Here is a 23412-nt window from a genome sequence, read left to right as displayed (position 1 = left end):
ACACCTATGTCATTTCTGGAAGACTAAATTTGAGTCTTTATTTCGAAAAGACACCCAATAATCCCATGCGTAAAAAGGTGCGCGTCTGTCGTTGTCCGCCCAGATCCATAAACTTAAGAAGATTTTTACTTTTTTTTTTTTTTTTTTTCTCACTTTTTGGGGTTACCAATTAAATAAAATCACCAGTGAATAGAAATTAAGACTCAAGCAAAGTTGGAACACAGTAAAATGTATTTTCTTTGATGTACAGAACAGCGTGTAAACATTTCTCTCGACATTTCGTCTGCCATTATCTCACGTCAGAGAAAGTAGGAAAAACAATCAAAATCAGTGCCCGCTAAAATATAAAAAAAATATAGCCTAAAACTGTACAAATAAAAGATCTTAGGTATACATTAAGTAACCGTTTACATATTTCACATGAAAAAATAAAACAACAGAGTGGGAACACTAAGAAATACTGAGGTAGGACTAATCCAAGTCTTTTTTGGCTCCCCGCCTCGGTCTCTTTGTAATGATGCTGGATGTCTCTCCAGCTCCCTCAACGCCTCGTTTCACTGCACTTCTAGCAGGAGTGCTTGCTGCAAGGAGAATACAGACCAATTACACATCAACACAACAACAAGTACACAAGCAAATAGGTTGTCATTTAGTCTTTTTCTTCAAGCTCACAAATCTACAAACGCACCGAGCTTCGTCTCAATCTCCTCCAACTGCTTCATCTTTAACTCCATTTCTTGTTCTTTTCGCACCATATCAGGCGCCTTCAGGTTTTTTATGTGCGTGTCGCGCTCATTTTTCGCAAGCTCCTTCTTCTGCAGAGCCGACCGGTACTGATGGAGCAGCTCTAGTAAACAAAAGGAGAAATTAAAGAACAATTTGACTTAAAGGGATCACAACAAATGTCACAAACTTGAAATATGAATATCAGAGATGTAACCTATTTCTTCCTTGAGGGTGTGGTATTGCAGAGGGAGGGGGGCCCCAAACACGTGGCCGTTCAATCTCTCAATGGGAGGGGCTTTGTTCTGCGCTCCACCAAACTTGCCCCTGGCACTTATCCTCTCGCCCTGCCTGGTCAGGATGGTGGGACACGGCACTTTGCTCTGCACCACCTGTAAGCAACAGGACATTTAGAGGAAGGAAGACAGCAGCCCGGCTAATCTCTGGTTCTACACATGGCACAGCTCACTCACCGCCCTCCTGTAGTTGTTTGCAGAGTCCAGGTCATCAATCAGAATAGTCTCTCCCAGTATGTTTCTAAACACTGCGAGGGAGGCACAAAGAGAAAACTATCAAAGACCCATTCTAACAAGTCATTAAATCCACAACTCCTCATACTATACTTGTACAGGACATAAGAGATTGAATATCTTATTTGAAATCACTGTTGATGCATTTTGTTAATTTAAAACAGATATATTTATGTTTCGGTGTCAACAAGCATAACAAAGGAAGACAAAGAATGTAAATACGTTACAGGAAACCATAAGTGCAAATCTAAAAATAGACAGAACCTACTTTCATACATTAAGTCTGAGGACAAAGAAAAGGAATACAAAAAAAGTTAATTCTAAACTACACAAACATGAGTATTACATCAAAAGTCATTTTTAAAGTCCACTGCTGGAAGAGGTCCAATTTCCGCTGCAGTAGCAAAGCCCCCCCCCCCCCCCCCCCCCCTTTCATGAGGTAGGAACCCAGGTTTCAGTCTGGAACCATTTACCCAAAATCCAGGATGGGAGAGGAGGGGGCAGGGGGGGAAGACCCTAACAACAGCAAACACAAGGAGACCTGGGAAGCCTCTGGAGCGGCACAGAAAGCCCGGCCTGGTACTACTCATCTGCAGTGAAACAGCGAGGCATAATTACACTGAGAAGGGGAAATCTCTCCATGCAGGGCAACTCACCCGTGTCACAGCTCTCCCTGTTCTGGGGGTAAATCAGCAGATCTCTGACATACACCGGGTTCCCAGTGGGATGAAAGAGACTCCGGCCATTTCTTATGTGCGGCAAGGGTCTGCAAGCGAATCAAGCCTCATCAGAGAATGGATTGTACAGTGACATTCTGCAACTTTGCTCCAGAAGCAGCAGATTGATGTTACGCCACAGTTTTGTTGTTTTTGTGTTAAGTGATAATTAACGCGATCAACTGCCCCAGCAGCACCTGGAACGATGCAATTGCTCCCATCTTTATTTAAAAAATTGAAATAACTATCCATATGATGATGATTATCACTGACATTTTCACTGTAAACCAACATGAAAGAGAGGGACTTTGTTTACAAGCTGTTATGTCATAAAACCAGTACTAAAATTTACAGCGGATGTCAAAAGCCTACTTGCGCTTTCAAATCTTCTAGTTTTTATTGCCTTGAAATGAAAGCCCATTAAATCAGACATTTTCACTTTCATTTGGACAGAGCAACCGACAAAATCAATGTAAAAAAGGTAAAAAAAAAAACAGGCTACTTATTTCTAAGATTATGGAAAATTTAAAACACCTTGGTAGTAAAAGTGTGCACACCTATTATAATTTGGGATTGTAATTGTGTTCCCAATTTAACTAACCACATTTCAAAGCATGCACAAAACTAATAAGCCTTCACCTGAAATCAACTTAAGTGACTCTAATTAGATCAATTAAAAGCAGGATTTCACCAAAGGTTTCTTTGTTGCACAGTGGCTGTTAGCAGAGACAAGCCTGGGCAACAAGGAGCCACCACAAGATCCTGAAAATATTATTGCTTGAAGAGGTTGGGATTAGGAGAGGGATATAAACAAAAAAAAAATCAAAGATCTTAAATATACCCTGGAACACAGTGAAGACCATAATCAAGGAGTGCAGGAAATACCAGGGCCTCGCTAGATCCAGCTGTTCCTCCAAACGGACGGCAAAGAGGCTTATCAGTGAAGCTACAGAGAGGCCAACATCAACCTTAAAATAACTGCAGGAGGACTGTTAGGGCTGAAACTAATGATTATTTTCATTACTGATTAATCTCTTGATTATTAAAATGTAAAAAATAAAGACAAATGCCCATCAGAAGTTACCAGAACCCAGAGTGATTCATAAAATTGCTTATTGCTCCCCCCCCAATGTTTCATTGTCATGTCAGGTCTCAAGGCAATAAAAACCATAAAGTTGAAAACGGTGTGTAGACTTTTGATATCCAATGTATCTTCTTCCTACTTCCGGCTATGTTGACGTTCTTTTGCAACTGCAAAATTTGGAAAAAAACTAATACTGTACATCCTTCCTCTGTTCGGTCTCTGTCATCCCGACGATGTGTGAAGATGTGAACAAGGCGTTATGCATCTCACACACACACACACACACACACACACACACACACACACACACACACACACACACACACACACACACACACACACACACACAGATACAGCTTCAAACTGCAGCTTCCAAATTTAGCTTCAGTGTTCCCACAACAGCTTGAGCTTCATGAAAACCACTTCATGGCTACACCGGCCTGGAGGTGTTCTGTACCTGTTGCTTGGATTGCAGTACACACTGTCGAGGGGCATGACCTGCTGCCTGCCATGGGTATCGTCATAGATCCTCCGTGCCGCAGCTGTTGTCTTGGTGATGACACAGTCCATGTCACCCATGATATGCCAGGAGACAACCAAAGCCGCAGCATCATCCTCCACCAGGGCCAGGTGGCCAACCTGCATTTAAAAGGCAAAAAGGTAAAACATACAAGCAAATTCCTCTCTAGACACAACATAACTGGTTAAAGGAGGTAAACCAAGGGAAGAGTGTTTCTTTCTCATTACTTTACCTTTCCTAACACATCCTGCACCCCCCTGAAGGGATCAAGGATGGAGCAGACTCTTCTGGGTGTATTCACAATCCTCTCAGCTTCAGTAGCCTTCTCTTTTAGGACTTTGTCAGTATTTGGTATCTACAATGAAATATAAATATGCAAATGTCATCTCGCAATACATATATATATGAGGTAAATTTGTATACATGTACAGGTAAAATGTGGATATTATAATCAACAGCTTACAGACGCAAGTTGTGCCACATTCACGTTTCTTCTCTTGAGCTCAGTTTTAAGGGCAGCCTCTTTATTACTTGCATCCTGGTGTTGAGCTGGGATAAAAGAATGACTTGCAATTAGAGAACATGTCTCCTGGAGCATATCAGCTTATTTAAATGCAAAAAGCAAAAATCCTACTGGTCAACAAGTTGAGGAGTTCGGCATATGTGCTAAAGATCTCCCTGTAAACAGCAACAGCAGCAGAGAGCTCGTCTTTCTTCTTGGACAGTTCAGACATCTTCTGTTGGTTCTCTGCATCTAAACAAGAGGAAAAAAACCAATATAACCAAGTTCATTCCCAAACTTTAAACAGTGGTACTTGGAAAACTATCCAAGACAACAAGAACGAATGCAGGCTTGCTCACATTTTCACTGAGCTTCATTTTTGACTCGATCTCAGTCAAATACAATTGTACCAAATGTGACTCCCCTCCCCAATTGTTGTTTTATGTGACAAAAGTCTGTCCATGATGAAAACATCTCATGACATAAGTAAAATGTGAGTGAGTGTTAAAGCTGCCATGTTTATATTCATGTATTCACTTTAGCCCAGCTGTTGGGCTGTGTGTTTGACTTTATAATGTACAGAGTTATTCCAAAAGTGTGGTACTGTACCATTGTAAAAACGGAAGAGCAGCTCGAAAGGAGCCAGGGGCGCGGGAGTCCTCGGGACTTCAGGTTTGAAGTGCAGAATATACTCACTGCCATCCTGACCGGGGCTGTTCTCAATGATAGCCAGCCTCTGCAGAGAATATATATGGGTGATGTGCTTTTGCTTGATTTTATTGATTTTATTTTATTTTGTTTTCTTCTTTTGCTGTTCTTACAGTTCTCATTGCTTTTATTTACTGTTGTTTTATTACCACTGTATCGTCTTGTTTGATTTTATGCTGCTGTGTGAAGCACTTTGTAAATTGTTTTTAGTGCTATATGAATAAATTATTAATTATTAGAACGTTATTATGGGATCCTTAAAAGCCAAAACACAGAGTTTGTTTTACATTTATACCCAACAACACTCTTTCTATGAGGAGCGGTTACTCACAGTGATGTGGATCTTTCCCTCCAACAGGTCGAACTGAAGAGTGTTGGTCTTGCCTTCAAACAGAGGGAGACCTTTGCCGCTGCCCCCACTGGAGCTCTTTATAGAAACCACTACCTTCCCCTCCAGCTCTGCCCCCGCCGGGTTACAATATCTATCCTGGAATCAATCAAGGCAACTCAATGAGATCAGCTCATATATAGCCCTATAACAACTTTAAAATGTAAATACTTAAGGGGAAAGGTAAGGTTGTTCCTGCTCCATTTTTTGAGTGGCATTGCAATACGTAAACATTAGCGATGAAAGATTTGACAAGCTCCTGGTCCCTGAGGATGTAAGCTCACCATTATCCTCAGAGTCATATTCTCCACCAAGGTACGGTTGGCAATGACGTCACTGTTGGAAACAACTGGGGTTGGTGGCTTACAGTCGGGGGCCAGTTTGACAGGATCATTGGGCACCACGTTTATTATATACTAGGAGAGAGGAAACAATGCTGGGGTTAGTAATTTCTCTCGGTGAGCCAAAATTATGACCCGTAGCCCTGCAACAATTCAAAATGAACAGCAGTTTTCCTCTAAACCAGACATGAAGGAAAACAAACTGGAGATCATATACATATGCTTGTTATTTATTTGAAGTGTCGTGTGTCTGGAAATAACAAGTCAAGGCGCGGTGATGTCTGATGCCGCTGATGTAGGTTCAACCAACCTGCTTACTCCATAGGACTTTTGTTTGGTCTACAATCAGAGCAAACTGGATGGTGTGCTTTCCAACATGGTCTGGGATGACTTTATCTCTGAAATGTAACAAACAACAACAACATTAGGGTACCTTACATTTTCCTAAATATCCTGTATTAACAGTAATAGATAGGATCTAACACCATTTTACCTGAAGTGAAAACAGTCATCCTTTTCATTCTCCATGGGTTTACTGCACTTCAGTTGAGTGGCCTTGACAAGAGAAGTAGGTAATAACCAGCAATGAGTCAGCAACATAGGAGTGCAACTATTAGTTCTTAGACAAAAACTATATCAGCCCCTCTGGCAGTCACTCACCCCTTCTGGAGGCTTGGTTCCTGACACCTCTGCCTTCCACAGCAACATGGACACAGCAGCAGGGTTAAAACTCCTGATCGGGCTTCCCTCGTCTGACACCACAGTCACTGAGAACACTGAACAAACAGACGCAGCCATCTTTAGTATGGTTGCATACAATGAAACAAAGCAGGTAATGCTAGAGGCCCACAAACAGAGAAGCCAGGCAGAGATACAAATGCAAACCTGGGAAGGTTCCTCCTGTAGGAAACTTGGCGTTGGTGTCGTACTCCACTGCCAGGCTGACAGGTTTGTTGGGATCGGGGATGACGGTGAGTTTCACTGACGGACCTGGGATGAGTCTCTTGTTGAAGGACCCTTTGAACTCCAGCTGATACTCCCCCCTAGATGAGCAACATGGTGTCAACACTGCCCACTGATGGTGTAGGGACATTACTTCACTAGGAGCTACGATTAAAAGGCGACACTCACTTTGGTCCGCTCACATTTTCAACAGTGAAAGCAGCTTTCCCCTCTTTGTCTACTGGTTGTGAAATAACAGTTGACTTCACCTGGAATAACAAGAAGACCTCATTATAATTACTTCTGATTGGACCATACAGTACAACTTCGAGTTCCTGACCATGATTGGCTTTTTAAAATAAGTGTAAATCTATCTGAATTCCTTGTCAAGCTAACCTTCAGTGCTGAGGATGAGGACCTCAGTGCCACCACAACCCTCTGGTCTGGGGAGGGGTTCCCCCACTCGTCACAAAGCTGGATGAAGAAAGGTGTGGGGATGCCATGCTCATTCAACACCTGCAAAGGCTTGTACATAAAAAGCATGTGGATTACCAGTTAGTCTACTCTAGGCTGTTGAAAATGGAAAAACACCATAGCTCGCAGCTAGGAGCTAAGAGCAGAAAGACTCTTTCTTACCTGCCCTGGCCCATTGACCAGTATAAGCTGTGCAGGGACTCCAGCCGTCACTTTGATCCTGACATGTTCCACAAAGCCTCTGCAGGTGAAGGACAGCTCTTTGGAGCCAGGGGTCCCGGGCTGGAACCGCACTCCTGTCACCACGACCGAATGGCTGCTCTCCTGGTTTCAACACACAGAGAGTGAGGACATTTGCATTACCTATGGCTCGAGACTTAAAGGAATAGTTGATCCCAATATGAAAATTCAGTCATTACCTACTCACCACCATGTCAGTCGAAACTCCATTGAGGTTCGTAGGACCACCAAACCGCACCGCAACAGCGCAAGTAAGGTCCTGTAATTCCATCTCAGCCTTCTCCCAAACTATTACAAGTTATTGGGGCCATCTTTTTACAGCTCCAAAAAATAGCATAAAATATCTATAAAGTTTATCTAAACATACTGTAATTGCTACTACAGGGTGTGTGCATAACTGTTGGCATGTCCTAGAAGAAAGCATTGTCATTGAGGAAAATATAGGAGATAATGAGATAAAGATAGGACTTTTGGACCCATAGTGCAGTCGACTGGCCACAAAACACTTGGATTATGCTGCATGAGCTGTGTGGAGAAATTGGATGGACATTTTATGCTTTTTTTGGAGCTGTAAAAAGATGTCCATGTTAACTTCAATAATTTGGGAAAAGAGATGGAACTACAGGTTCTAACTCACTGTGCGTTTGGTGATCCTACAAACTTCAACAGAGTGACATGGGAGTAAGTAGATAATGACTGAATTTTCATTTTGGGAAGAACTATTCCTTTAATGAACAACTCTGAATTTTGAGTTAAGTTCCAATAGAGGTTCATGTATCTTTGTTCACACCTCCCATGTAAAAGCTACGGTTGATTTGTCCAGACCCTCGGCTTCCACAGTGGTGTGGTCCACACAGGCGGAGGTTAGCGTCTTGGTTACATTTCCATACTGGTCCATAAGCTCTAAGTCTATAAGAGGAACAAGCAGTTTCTCAGCTGGTGTGCAACTATATCCTTAAAGACAAAAGAAGATGAGATAATTCTGTGATTTTCTGGTAATCAGGTTCATACTCACTGATCTTTCCAGGTAGGGTTTGCCCCATCCTCACTGTGCTTTGACTCAGTGTAACTTTCAGCTGTTTTGGTTCATCTGGACGAGGCCTAAATACAAAACAAGCAGAGATATTAACTGAAAAAACAGATGCAGTTTGGATATTAGGCTTACAAATATTGAATGACAATTGTGTGTTGGGTATGGGGCTTACACTATAGTAAAGGAGGTGTTTACAGACACATGTTGGTCTTGGTAGGACACCTGGTAGAAGTGCTCATCCTGCACCAGCGTCGGCACCTGAACATCGGGCAGCTTCCCCTGGGCCAGATCCTCCAGACTTACATCTGCTGTCCAGTTAACCTGCACAGCCAGAACAAACAGTGGAAGGTCAGAAACAAACATGACGGTGAGCCAGTCGTGTCCAATTTGCGAGTATAGAGTGACACCTGGTTTAGTGACTGTAAGGCCGGGGTGATATGGACAAAATTAATATCATGATATATACAAATTATTTCAATATCAGTATTCAACAATATCTGCTAACAAATGCAAAAATGTAAAATTGTCAAATTGATGTTCATCGCACAGAAATGCATGGCAATATAAAATATGATGACACTAATTTTCAAATGTTTGTTTCAGATCTCATTTTGTGAGAGATTTTAATTAGTATTTGCTTATTATCATTCATTTAAACAACAGAATTGTGTATCACGATAACTCAATACCATTATTTATTCACAATATTATTCTACTGAAAGACGCTAAATGATAAAATTGAATTATTGCCAAGCCCAATGTTGAAGTTCCTTTTATTGCCACACAGTCAGGTCAGTGGAATTCATTTTGGTACAGATGAAAATTTGCCCTGGTATTTACAATACAAAACAAACTTATGTGCAACAGTGAATGTAAACACAACAGACAGATATACCTTGATCATGGAGGCTATTTCGGCAGTGAGAGGTACCTGCCTGCCTCCCTCATCATACAGCTTATAGGACAGGTTCTCCAGCAAGTCTCCGGCCTCCCACTCTATCTTGTCCTTGTCCTTCAGCACCAGGTTCTCATCGTCCTGAGTGTAAACCTCTATCCGGGATACTCGCTTGCTGGGCAACACCTTCAGCTCCCTCAGGACCGCTGCGATGTTCTTCTGACTCTGGTAGGAAAACAACCAAGAGGAGGTGAAAGGGATGGAGGGGTCATGACCAAAGTTTTAACCACACTTTAAGCAGAAACTTTGAAAATAATAATTGCTCATTATATAACTTACAGGCATGTCAAATTTAACTTTGAGTGTATGTTGGTCTCCATTCATGTTTTTCACGTTCATCGGCTTTGTCACTAGGAGTCCAGCTCCTGTGCTGCTGCAGTCAGTGGCCACCGGTGGAAGCTCCTGTACCTGGAAATCCACAGAGGAAAACATGAATGTAAATCAACTGACAGAATAAATGATTTAATCATATTCATTCAAATGAGGAACAATGACTTCCTTTATCTAGAGAAAGAGGAGGAGTCGGAAGAGCAGCCTCAGAAAAACGAGACAAGATCTTTCACATAGAGGAAAGAGAGGGATGGAGCATAAAGTGGCTTAAACTGCAAAAGTTGATACAAGTCTGGGGGCTTCTACATAAAAATTGCATCAGTTCCTAACAATTTTTACTTGATTAAACAAAAACAAATGTTAGCAAAAACAAGGCAGAACCAAGTGTCTAAAATTAATAAATTATCTGGTTTAAGCTGTTAGAGAGTTAAATCCCAATAAGCCAAACAACTATGACCATATGTGAGGTTTCTCTCCTGCAGTGAAAGGCCCTCTTGTTTTCCTATTCTTCCATGGGAAGATGCCTATCATTCAGATTTTTAATGGCTCCCACTGGTGAATTTTCCTTACGCTGGTAAACATACAGGGTAAACTGTGGCTATGCAAGACCACTAAAACTCTTGTGACAAGCACACCCTGTTGCTCAACCAGATGGCTGAAATACTGCTATAAAACAGGGACACCACATTTCCCTGAGTGAAGCATGTCTGCTTGGTCTGAGTCCACGTTTTTTCATTCGTTAATTCGCTGTGAAAGTTGGACATAGATGTACACAGATATCCCTCGAGTAGCCAGCCCAAGTATGACAACATAGCAGGGTATTAAATTATGGTCTTGCAAAATCATGATGCTAGTTAATCAAAAATGTTCCCTTTCCTCCTGTTGGAAATGAGTAATGATGTGTGACTATGATTTTTCACACAGAGACATGAGAAAACCCTGCATGATTTCTAAGCAGCTACCTGTCCATACCTGGCAGCGAACAATCAGTTTGGGGTGAGCTGTGATGTTTCCAGCTTCATCATGAACTTCAACCTTGAAGCTGACAGAGTTTCCATTCTCTACTGTGATTGGGTCGTCTTCTGGTGTCACATGGAGTGAACGTGGATTACCTGAAAAACATTAACACAGAGCTCAGAAACTGTTGTTTTATACACTGTCTGTTGTATTGTGCTTTCAGGACACTTATTTACACATATAGAAGAGCTGCTAAAAAAACAGGGTTCAAGGATGGTGATGTGGGCCTGTAATCCTTTTTTATGTTACTTTTTCATCACATCATCACTTCAACCACAGATGGATGACATCTGGTACTTAATCACCAGGGCTGGCACTTCTCGGCCCTTACTTTGTCCTCCTACCCACACAAAAGGATGTTTATTTTCAATACAGACCCCACAGGTTACTATCAGTGGGGAATAGTCAGTGTTTATTTTAACTAAAATGGCACCAATAACCCAAAGCCAATGGACCATTAACTGTTAAACAAGTAAAACTTGAGGAATCTGTAATGGTTGTCTGTAAATTCTCATTTCCATATTCTAACCACTCACTCACAAAGACTTCTGTTATGGTGTTATGAACATTTGATAGATGATTTATTGTTCCAAATGAATGAATGAATGCAGTCTTACCAGGGAGAAGACTGATCTTGACAGTCTGTGAGTCTAGTCTGAGGCCTGGCAAGACAACTTTCAGGTCATGTGTCTGCAAAAGAAAATATAACAAAGGATGGAAAATATAACATGGGATGACCAGGATTTGTCACTTGGGTTTGAAAGAGATATTTTTCATATTGCATGCTGAGTGTTTCTCTACTGGTCCAGCGCCAAAAGGTGGGCCACAACATGTTCTGAGAGGCTCACAGACAAAGAAGAAGGGGGCTGTATTATTACCTAACATATTCAGGGATGTAATTTTAGGCTCTTTTTTCAGGATTTCTGTATTTGGACACTTAAAAGTGATATTCATTTGAATTCACTGGAATTTAGTGTAATCTAATTCCCTATGCAAAACCAGTTGAAAATCCCTGTTGAATTAACAAACATATGGTTTGGAGTCTGCAGGGACATCATGACTCAGCTTTGATCTCTTAGGTTTGTATGTTATGATTTTCCCTTTAATTGTCCTCATTTGAGGTCAGGAAAAGGATCTCCAGGTCTTGGTAAATTTATGACTTTGTAAAACCTTTGTATTGCCAGTGGGAAGGAAGTTTCAGATCAGTTTCACAACAAAAATAAACATGCAAAGTAGGAACTATGAACAGCTGTGGCAAAGATATAACTTTGTCTGCCAAGTTAAAAAAAATACTTTGTCTTCTAAGTGTATTTTAATTCTACTCAATATTCTATTCTCTGCACCTAAAAAAGTCATAATGAGTGGCCAAATATGTGCACTGCTAATCATTTGTTTTAAATAAAATATCAGATATTAGATATCTAAAATATCTGTTTAACTGTTGTGTGCACACTCCCCACTTTGCAGAAGCAAACAGTGATCCTGAGGCCAGGCAGTTTTTCCCAGTATTACCTATAGGCTAACATAAAGTAATATAAAGTAACATAACATAACATAAAGTTAATATGCTCCAGTCTGACTAAATCACTAGTTTTAGGGTTAGGGTTAAGCAGATGTAATTTTCTTCCTCCTCTCAAAATTACATGTCCTCTTCAAACGCCCTCATATTCTGCCAGTGTTGCTGTTTTTCTTCTGTCACTCAAGGAAGAAAACAAACTCAAAAATACGTCAGCAAATCCACTGCTCAGCAAACTCTTCTTAAACTTGATTCACTTGACTTAAGGTGTCTAGGAACACTGGATGGAAGTAAATAGTTGCTACAGTTAAAATTTTTTTAGGGTAAAAAGATCATTAGTAAAATCATCTTCAAGGACTTCAAGGCCCCTGAAAACATAATGGAACCTTAATCTACTATACCTCTGATTTAGTTATTTTCCACCAACCTTTCGCAACACAAGGAATACACAGGTAAACCTATGTCTTCTGAGATGGAGAGCATATTTTTCTCTAACCTTACAGTGGTAATTCTGCACTTTGCCGCTTGCTTTGACCCTTCTGATAGTGAAAGTGGTCCCACTGGCATCCATTCCCTCGTAACTCACATCCAGGCCACTGAAACAAAATAAACAACATGAAAATTTGCTGGGGGCCACAGTTCACATCTGGCAAATTAATACCATAATAAGATTTATGGTAAAACTTTTTGACATGGTAGCTGCTGAAAGATAGATGTTCTTTGATACTCTGCTGCCTTAACACTACAACTCAAAATACATAATTTTGTTGTGTTGGACAAAACCAAATCTCCAAAAAGCATTTCAAGAAATTTAAATTTTCTCATTGGTGCTCATCTCAATGAGCTTGAACTTTCAATTCAAGAAAACACACTGAAATTGGAGTTAAATGTTTCACCCAACAGCAGATTTGTAAACACTGTTGGCAAATAAAATTCACAAATACACTGCTTCACAGAAACACCTTTTCAGCTCAACCAAAAGCAACCACACGAGTGCAACCCACCTGCATTCGAGTACAGGTTTGAGATCAGGCGGGGGCTGGGCTGGGTGTCCATACCCATCCAGGAGTTCCAATGGGATGTCGAATGGCACCCCAACGTGAAGAGGGGAGCTCACTGCACCCACTACAAAGCTCTCGGCACTACCCTCTGAGAAAAAATGGGGGTAGAAATGTCTGATTAGGGCGTTCAGCATGGATAATAAATAAGAGACTGAGAGACTCCATGCTGTGCTTTTGTTACCTGTGATGGTGAATTGGAGTTTGTAACTTGGAAGCTGTTTTCCACCAAAGACGCTGGCATTGCTTTCATTAAGCACAGCGTTCAGATAGACTGTATACTTCCCCAGCTTGTTCAGATTCTCTGCCGAAGATGACACGTTTTGGATAATAATGTATGATGTGTTGGAAATCAACAGAAAAATGGGACATTCAAACAATTAATCGAAATGAAAACAGATGACAAATAAGGAGAAATGTACCAATGGGTTTGAACCAGAACGCCCACTTTGCTGAATGTTGGGCGATGTGAGAGATTATCTCTTGATCGTCCTTAGGACCTGCATAGGAAGGGAAGACAGAATGTAAAGAAGCTTCCAATCAAACACATTGCATTACATATACAGAAGAACTGACAAAGAATAAGAAAGGATGTCCAGGCCAATGCAAGACTGAAGAATGAACACCGATAAATAAGATCGCTCTCAAGTATTAAGAAAGTTTTCTGACAGAGCAATGGGGTTCATTTTGAATAATCTGTTCCCAATGTAATAATAAAAGTCCTTGCGCTGTCAAAGGGACTGTATGTCTTGGATTTCTGTGTCACTGATAGTAAAATGTTAATGTTCTCAGTTCTCTTAAAACTGCAATTTCAATGTCTTTTTGTGCTTTTTTCATGCTTTTTTTTTCATGTACATTTTGCCTGGACTACTTCCCTATGCTTCCCTAATTCTTATTTGACATTTTAACCCACCAGTGATCTTTCCCTCTACTTTTATTGTTCCTGTTTCATCCATGTGTCTATGGCCCCCCATCTATATTCTCAACTTCCCTAGCTGGCGGACAAAATATAGTCAATCATCTATTAGGCCCTATCTTTCAATCTTTCTATCATAACCTCTTAACCTCATAACCTCTTAAACCTCCGCCTCCTCAATATCCTACTTGTGGGTTTCCTTTTTACAGTCAGACATGCACACATGTCCATTTAGCCCTATTCTAGATAATTATTCTTCCTACTGTCTATCAGACCACTAACCATATTGTCATCCTTTACAGGAGCCTTCAGAAAACATGAAAACCCAGTCCGAACAGGCATAATGAAGGGATATACGATGATACATGCACTTGAAAGCATTTTCACTGCCGATTAGTTGGCTAATTACAGCGAATTACTTTATCTGAAAAACATTCAACATTCAGCAACCTTAGGGGGTTTAGATGAGCGCGTCTCTACTGTAACACAGAGGATCTTACCATGCCAGACTACTTTGAGCTCAATCAGAAGTTTTTTCACTGTTCCTTGGCTCACTGATGGCATCCTGGACAATGACTCTCCTTTCTTGTTCAGAATTTCTACATGGAGTGGCCCTGAAATTATATGAAGGGGAAAACACAAACTGGATGACATTAGGGCATCATCAAAAAGTGCAAATTTCGACATATCATGCTAGGGCTGCGCGATATGGCTGAAATCAATGTCACGATAATCGTAAGTATTTTTTTAATAGATATATATCACAATATGTCCAGTATGTATAAGAATGTATGTATGCTCATGTATGCAAAATGTTAAATAATCAAATAAATGTTCATCCCATTGAACCAAATGGTAATGTTAGGTGGTCTGATATCAAACAAAACTGAAATTTTCAAATAATATTCCTTAAAATGTTCCATACCTCGTTTTGTCAGAGTTTTTAAATAAAATGTGCTTGTTACTATCAATTTAAACAGCAGAACTGTGTCATGTTATCCCAAAATCACCATATCATCACAGTATGATTTCATTGAAAGACGATAAACGATAATATTGAATTATCGCCCAGCCCAATATCACACTATGATAAACACTGATGATGAACTGGAATGTCAGGCGGTGTGTAACATCAGTGTACCTAGTGGAGTCCCTGCTGGCTGCACAGCGTTTTGTGACCAGGTGTTGTCCTCTGGCCAGTTCACTTTCAGCTTCTCTGGGAGCCTGCAACAACAAAATAGACTTTACTTCACCTGACAAAGAGTTATCAGACTTAAACTTCACCCTTCTCTAGTTCAATGCCTCTCAAGACACGGAGATATGACAAAGGGAAATAAAACAGTGAGACTTTACATTAATTCCAGTTTATTCATAACTACTGAACCACATCTAATGACTGATACTAATAAATTCAGATAGTATTCATGAATGTGGTATGTAGAGGTGTGTATGAAGGTCTTGTTTGGGTGATATGAATGAATTATACACCAGATTAGGTGCTACATTACATACATTAGTGCATGGGGACAGAGCTTCCCCTTTAAACAGCTCACTCACTTGGCTAGTTCATTGTTGATGCTTTTCTTGATGGCAGCGGCGGTGCTGGTCCTGTCGATCTTGGATATGGGTATGGTCTTGAGCTCGTCGTAAAGCACTTTTGGTTCCTATGAAACAGAACGCTTGTCAGTCTAATGCAAAATACATGTCCACTTTGAAAGACAGAGAGACAAAGGTGAGACAATGTTCTTATAGTCTGAAAACAATGTTTAAGCTGCACTAGGCAAGATTTATATATAAAAAACCACCCATCTGGCTCCCTCATATCCCTCATACCCCCCCCCCCCCCTTTTTTTAAAACTGCTTTTAATCTCCAACTTTCTTTCGGCCCCCTGGTCTTTTAATCTTAACTTTCTTGTCTTTCTCCCTATCTGAAATGTTCTATTATCTGTCTTATTCATTGATATTGTCTGTTATGTGTTTTGTATCTCCTTTACTATATAAAGCGTCTTTGAGTATTTACAAAAGCGCTATACAAATAAAATGTATTATTATCATTATCTTATCAGCCTAAATTACAAATTCGGGCAGCAAGAGACAAGAGCATCTCTTCCCTACTAATTGAGACCCCAAATATTTGTCCTATTTGATTAAATTATTTTCATGTGTTGGGTACGGTCACTGGCAGGAAATGGCAAAGGAAGTGATAAATCGAAACCTGAGTGTGAAAAACAAACAAGCGCTTCCTCTAGAGAAAGCTAGACTTGCCAATGATGGCTGGTGGTTGGTGATGGGTTTTTTTCCCCATCATCTCCACCCCTACCAGCCACTAAGAAGAAGAAACTTAGGTCTGTGGAGGCTGTACTGATGTCATGCTACATGATTTTCTGGGTAATGAAGTCCTTCAAACTTTTGTCGTGGTTTTCCCCGGTGACAAAAGAATCTTTTCTCAAGGCAGAATGGTATAATATGAAGATCTTTATTGGCAACAAAGACCTGAGTTATTCTGCAGAAGAACTGGCTTCATGTCAAATCACAACAGCTTTTATACACATCTTCAGCATGACACCCCTCTAAGTTAACCACTCCTTTCCTGGGGGTTTCTTCCATATGATCTCTTTGTTTAGTGTGTCATGTCCACCCCCCTCACTTCTGGGTGGGGGCCGAGAATCATGTGAGAATCATACCATAATGGTGGACAGCCTCCTGATGCTTCACCAAGGCTTCCTTGTGCATTCCAGTCGTCTGGCATCCATAAAGGTGACAGACTACTGGCCTTGTTAGTTTTTTTGGGCCTACTCAGGGCTGTTCATCCTGCTAGTACATGGCCCTTGAGATCTTCTGTCTTACAGGCCTTTGACTTGATCTTATGCATATCAGAATATATGTTTATTATATATATCAGCTATAAGCATGGTTTTCTACTACACTTTCAAAAATTCAAACAGTTACTCCTGCCTCCACTCAGGGCTGCCATGGTGTGAAGTTGCCAAGTGCAGCTTTTATCACTCACCATAGCCACTTGGACATGTCCCCCTGTGGCGTAGACATCTCCATCATGATCTCCATACAGCAAGAACTGCACCACAGAGCCAAAGAAGATGGGCTGGGTTTTCTGAGACTTCACCTATAGGGGGAAGTACAAAGAGTATTAAGAAAATCCCCACAAATGCATCTACTGACCAGAGTACACGCTCATTAAATGAAAAGCAGATGCTCACATATTGGCCCGTTTTATATTTCTTGCCATCCCATTCAATGGAGGAGAAGGTCGCCCAGGGGTGCTGCATCTTCTTAGTGGGCACATCTGTTCGTGTTATGATGTCCTTGAAGCCCAGGAACTGCACTTGCTTGTCCCACTTCTCATGGCAACTCTTCAGCCACTGGGTAAACTCCTTCTGAATTTTGACTCTTTGTTCCTGTGGATATTGGCAATAATCAGTATCAACAGCAAAACAAAGAGACAATCAGCAATGAAACCTCTAACATACGTCAATCTAAGATTAATTAAAACAGATTATTTGCATCTATGGTTGCTGTTAAGGAAAACCTGAGTCAGGGATTGTAATATGTATTTGTTATTTGACCACCTGTCCATTAACGATGCGTGTGAAGATAGTGTCCTTTTTCCTCAGCTGCAGCTCCAGGTCCATGAAGGTGAGCTTGTTGGTGCTGACCTGGAATCTGTCGTCAGTGAAAAGCACACCTGAGAACCGGCTGTAACACTCGGCAGGCAGCAGTGCTGCTTTCTTGGGCCGAGCGCACCAGTCAAACCTGCAACACATGGACAGCAGGAATTTCAATCCCAGAAAACCAATGAATTGTACAGACTGTTTAATAAATGAAGAGTCCATTTGGGGGAAAAAAACATGATCTGAGTGTTAGAAGTTTGACTCTTAAGGACTTAAGAGTCACAAAACCCCAAACCCAATCTCTGGTGAAGCCTGACATCTAATGGTGAAAAGTAGGGTACTGAACTGGTCATCTGCTATTGGCTGGACTGGTGCCAGGTGATGTCACCACGTGTTGTACACTATAGAAGGTGACATCACCTGGCACCAAAGACCAGCCAACAGTGGATGGCCGATTTTGGGTTTTAGGTACTCTTTAAGTTACGTTCTATCCTTTAAAAGCAGTAAAAAAAAACAGTGGAAAAAAATGTATTATACAATATGGTAAAAGTCTTTACTCGGATACTGTAGTGTAAGGTATCAGCCGTCCATTCCAGAAACATTCAAATATGGGCCTCTTCCCCCTCGCCTGATGCACGACCCCGGAGTCGTTATCATCATCATCTTCATCAACAGGGGCTGATAAAAGAAGAGCCAAAAGAAGATCCATAATTCGATCCATTAATGTACCATACTAGAATCTGATAGTGGTAAGCCAAAGATGTTTGACATCATGCACATACAGTGTCATCAATATTTCAAAGCTGCATTACCCAGTGCCGCATCAGGCTCTTCGGGATAGGTTTCCCTGTCGTACAGGAAGGGGTGGTACCTCAGGACTCCTTCCACTGTGCCGTCTGGCTCGACATAGGCCTTGAACTCAAACGTGTCCGCAGTCGCATTTATGTACAGACTCTGCATGTCATTGTCAACCTGCCTGAGATTCATCACACGAGGGGATCTGGGAGGCTTCTCCCGCAAAGAGATCTGATTCAAAGAGATTATAACCAGCAGTCAAGTGGCAGCATACCTTGAGACACGCCGCATAAAACCATATGCAAGATGTGAAGAAGTAGAAGTCACTGTGATCAACAATGAAACTAAACCAGCAGTGGTACCTGAATATCAATGTTGGGGAGGTGATCTGAGTTTTTATAGCAGGGTCTCATGTCGTTCCCACTGACTCCATGAACATAGTAGTGATATAAGTGGCTGAAATATGGAGAATCAAATAAATGAACAAAATTTTTTGTTATGAAGTATATGAATCAAAATGGACAACTTGGGATGAGTCAGACTTGTGAGTGTGAGGTGAATGAACTCACGCTAGTTCTCTGGTCCACACAAGGAAGTCCTGTTTTAGAAAGGTGACGTGTTCAGGCTGTAATCCTGTAATGACCACGGCTGTGAAGCTTTCCTTCCCAGACTCCTCAGCAATGACTTCATGGAGGAACTTCTCATCCTCTTCCTTCACGTGAGAAAAGTCCCCGGGCTGCAGCAGGAGGAGGATGAAACGTCACACAGAGGACAGACAGCAGAGATGTTAACACAGAGAACTCCAAATCTTAACGAACTGCGAAAAAAGTTACCTGTCAAGAAGCTCTTACCTTCCTGTTTCTGATAATGCCGCTGTACATGTACTCTTTGTCCCTCTCTTTTCTCTCAAACTCGTCTTTTGAGAGAATCAGCTCATGAACATCTGGGGAGCCCACTGGTTTGGTGATCATCTACAAAAACAGAAAACAGTCTGTCTGTTTTTACGCATGCTAGCATGTACAGTGTATGCATGCTAGCATGTACTGTAACCTTTGATTAGATGCATTAGACACGATTAGTTCTAAAGGCAGTCATTCATGGCAAAGAAGAGAAAAACCACAATAAAAATAAGATTAATGTGCACATTACTTATGAAACTCCATCCAACCAACATCAGACATCTAGCATTTACCCTGGCTGACTCTCCAATGTAGAAAACAGCTTGTTTTCCTCCAACTCCAAAGTAGGAAATATCACTGTTGAGACTCCGAGGGACAGGATCGGGCCGGACATACCCCTCATTAATGCTGTAGTGAGGGCAACAAAAGAACTTCATTACATACCAACCAACTAGAGCTGCAACGATTAATCGATTAGTTGTCAACTATTAAATTAATCGCCAACTATTTTGATAATCAATTAATCTGTTTGAGTAATTTTTTAAGAAAAATAAGTCCAAATTCTCTGATTCCAGCTTCTTAAATGTGAATATTTTCTGGTTTCTTTACTCCTCTATGACAGTAAACTGAATATCTTTGGGTTGTGGACAAAACAAGACATTTGAGGATGTCATCTTGGGCTTTGGGAAAGACTGATCCACATTTTTCACCATTTTCTGTCATTTTATAGACCAAACAACTAATCGATTAATCAAGAAAATAATCGACAGATTAATCAACAATGAAAATAATCGTTAGTTGCAGCCCTACAACCAACTTGCTAATTCAATTTTTGCCATTTTCAACAAAAATGTATAAGGTATCATGATAACATTGCATAAAATATGCCCAATCAAGAGCTGAGGGTGCCGAATAACTTTAAGGCAAGTAATGTGGGAGTTCTATTAAATCATGGGAAACAAACCTTGTATCCTTTTCCCTGGCAAATTTAGAGAGCCTGTACACTGCCCAGTTATTGAGCTGCTTAGAGGTCATCCCGCACCCATTATCCAAGACAATCACCGCAGGTTTCCAGAGGGTCTCATCAAACAGCTGGACAACAACAGGAGAGACAGGCGGCTGTCAGTAAGTCACCATTACAGATTCAGATAGACAACAAAATCATGCAGTTGACCATTAAAACTCTCAATGTAATTAGTGCAGTAGAAGTATACTTTAAAACCTGTGAAGAACATCAATTATATGTAAAAAGTGATTTGATAAAAATTAGATAAAATTCCATGACTAACCAGTCGAATCTCTATTGTCCTCACTCCTGTGTTGTGTGCTGTGGCTGAAAGCGCATTGTCAATCAATTCAGCAAGTGCGTAGGCTGGAGAAAATGAAAACCACATAATTAGCCAGTTATATCACAGTATGTAAATGAGCACCCTGCTGTGTCCGTCTAGCTGCCCGAGCTAAAGCTGGCTGTAGTTTTTGAAGTTTTGAAGTACGTTTTTCCACAGTAGCTGGTAGTGAGTAGTGATGTTCAAAATTCGAAATTCAATATATCACAAGTTTACTATCTTGACAGTACACTTTCTGACTGGGTATTGACTTGGTTTGGATCGTTTAAGCACTCACGTAAAGAGTTCTGTCCCTCACTGGCGTAGTACTCATACATGCCACTCCGGACCAGAGTATCATAATGAGGGAGAAACACGATGTGCTCCTCTGTTGGCACCGGCAGGGCTTGGTCCTCTTTCTGCAACAAGTGGAGGGTGTTGCCATCTTGAAGGTCATCTGCAATGAAGTGCGGAAAACAACAAGTTATTTATCTGTTTGCCTTGAGTGTATCACATGTATGTATCACACTAACCACACACATGCATGTGATAAAGGGACACCATAAACCAGAGCCATGACAGGATCTGACAATCAATTAGCAGAATTCAAGGTAGAGATGGTAATTGTAACTAATTTCCCTGCCATTAATCTAAAGTTACGTAGCCTACTCATCTACCTGTAAAAGTCAGTACAACCCAAGACTTAATTTTTCCTCCAGTAAGTTTAATAAAGGATGTGAGTTGAGCATATTTATTTATGATGAGTCGTGGAAATTTCACTCACCAAAGCTGTCATGATCCAATAGTGTTCTATCAGTTGTAGTCAAGACAAAAGTTTCATTTGGAGAGATAACAAATTCCTGTAAAAAATAAATGTCCAAAGTTAGTGACAAGTGTTACTTTTTGTGACAGATATCTATTAGCTAGTTGTGTGATAAACTTGTGCAACACTACACTGATGAAAACAATTACCTTCCCTGTACTTCGTTCTGCTACGGTACACTTTATTTCCCCCAGGGAAATAAAGTGCATATAAAAAAGTGCACAATAAAGTGCACCTTATGACCAGGAGCACAAGCAACTCATGACTCAACCTTGAAGACTCTTCATTAAAGCCTAGCAAGTGTCTTGAATGTCTCAGATATAAATATATAGCTGGCAGTGCCTTTAACCAGATGGCTTCCAGGTCTACCATGCAAAACATCTGCGGTCTTTGCAGACAGAAAAGGGGAAGTGGTGGACATGATGAGTCAGATGGGCAGGTGGACTAAATGATGTCAGTTCATAAAGGCCATACACTGCACAGACAACTCAGGCTACTAATGATGCTTTTTTGCTGACAAGTGTGAACAAGCCATGGAGACAGGTTTGCCTGGATCGTCTAGATTGTTGAGGCATTAAAATGAGACGCAGAATCAAATGTTTATTGAAATGTTTCCTGGCACCAAGATATTCTGTGATTCAAACTACAGTTATGTCAATTGAATTGGTAGGGCTGCCCATTAAATTGCCCAAAGACAAGTCCTGACATGTGCCATTCTCTCTCTGCCTTGGTATGGGAGGGAGTCTCACGCATCAGGACTTCACAATAAACATTTTGAAATAAAGTAGATCTGCCACATTCCCAGCAATTACATGAATCATCTCTCATGTTTCCAGTTGCCAATTCCCATACTCTATAAAAGCAATATAGCCTATCTACGTTGCCTTAAATATCTGCCCATCAAACTTATCACCATTCATTTCACGGGCTAGGACCAGAGAGGAGAGAGTAATGTTAGCTGACATTGCCTTGGATACAAGTTGACGGAAGCTTTTATAGTCCAAACCAGTTGTTTCCAGCAGTTTCTCCGTAGCTTCTTTGTTTTCGAGGCGACAATCAAAAACGACTATTCTTTTACGCTGTTTTCCTTCATCTTGGAAACACGCAGAGAGACGCTGGACCTCGGACTTCCGCGACATCTCGAGCTCAACTTCAGAGCTTTGCTGAGGATATACCGTTAGCTACATAGACCTGGCACGCGCCTTCGTTACTGACATTAACACAAGTTGTAAACTATTTTGACGTCGAATATTATTATTTTACACATTCTGGCGTACATTAAACTTGCGAGCGATGACTGACACTTGTAAAATGCCAGTGCACGGCTTGTGTGCCAACACCCAGATGCGTGTTTGTGTTGTGCCAGTTTAAATTAGAATAAGACTTCTGTTCCGATCTTTTCAGAATAAAAGCGTAATTTCTACAAATCCACAACACTCAAAGTTTGACAAAAAAAACCCGTCTTTTTGCAAAAAAACAAAAAACAAAAAACAAATAATTAAGCAAAAAAATGCAACTATACAATCTGTACAATATTTCTTCATGATAAGAGTTATCATGGAAATCACTTAGTTGAAAGTTCCCGCCCTACATTTAAACAGAGATTTGGCTACATAAACTACACAGATTAAACACTACACAGGTCACCTTTCATTGTAACAGCACAAATTCACTGTCAAAACACTGCAGACCTGTACTTTCGCTAAACACTAGGTCCACGCTGTTTAAGGGAAATCATGACAGACCCTCAAAGTCAGCCATACTGTAATACTGTGCCATTTGTAGAATAAAGTGGATACTGTACAGTTTGCCTTGCATTGTAACAGCACAGCTCTATGTCAAAACACTCCTGTAGTAGACATATACTTTCACTACACAACATTTAAGTCCAAGCTGTTAAAGAAAGTCATAATATAATAACAGATTTAATAACAGATTTATTCAGTAG

At 40.8% G+C, this 23412-nt stretch overlaps 1 protein-coding gene across 2 annotated transcripts; it reads right to left on the bottom strand.

Annotated features, from left to right (window-relative positions):
* Window positions 1-219: 219 nt before the first annotated feature.
* smchd1 (structural maintenance of chromosomes flexible hinge domain containing 1) lies at window positions 220-22794 on the bottom strand. Of its 2 annotated transcripts, none has more exons than XM_071525583.1 (47): window positions 22433-22794; window positions 21426-21501; window positions 20940-21098; window positions 20606-20688; window positions 20281-20408; window positions 19610-19724; window positions 19269-19388; window positions 18987-19153; window positions 18780-18873; window positions 18435-18648; window positions 18180-18300; window positions 17581-17764; window positions 17212-17409; window positions 17004-17117; window positions 15551-15657; window positions 15135-15217; window positions 14494-14607; window positions 13500-13577; window positions 13262-13381; window positions 13024-13168; window positions 12516-12615; window positions 11121-11193; window positions 10459-10598; window positions 9436-9564; window positions 9097-9321; window positions 8374-8522; window positions 8184-8269; window positions 7959-8077; window positions 7091-7252; window positions 6851-6979; window positions 6644-6723; window positions 6398-6555; window positions 6173-6288; window positions 6006-6067; window positions 5823-5910; window positions 5456-5587; window positions 5115-5270; window positions 4685-4811; window positions 4208-4327; window positions 4037-4122; window positions 3806-3928; window positions 3511-3692; window positions 1910-2019; window positions 1197-1267; window positions 941-1115; window positions 689-847; window positions 220-581 (listed from the first exon to the last, which is right to left on the bottom strand). In XM_071525583.1, the coding sequence occupies exons 1-47, from the start codon at window positions 22601-22603 to the stop codon at window positions 472-474; spliced, it is 5958 nt and encodes a 1985-aa protein (XP_071381684.1). In that variant the 5' UTR covers window positions 22604-22794; the 3' UTR covers window positions 220-471. The 2 variants fall into 2 exon arrangements, with proteins under 2 accessions (XP_071381684.1, XP_071381691.1); XM_071525590.1 differs by having other exon boundaries at window positions 20281-20336.
* Between the last annotated feature and the right edge of the window lie 618 nt (window positions 22795-23412).

Source organism: Centroberyx affinis, unplaced genomic scaffold (assembly GCF_046629955.1).
Source record: "Centroberyx affinis isolate AG114_WGS23_722 - 3 ecotype Tasmania unplaced genomic scaffold, CSIRO-AGI_Caff_v1 ptg000109l_1, whole genome shotgun sequence".
Classification (NCBI taxonomy): domain Eukaryota; kingdom Metazoa; phylum Chordata; class Actinopteri; order Beryciformes; family Berycidae; genus Centroberyx; species Centroberyx affinis.
The sequence above is the reverse complement of the archived record's forward strand: the minus strand, read 5'-3'. Positions and strand labels throughout refer to the sequence as shown.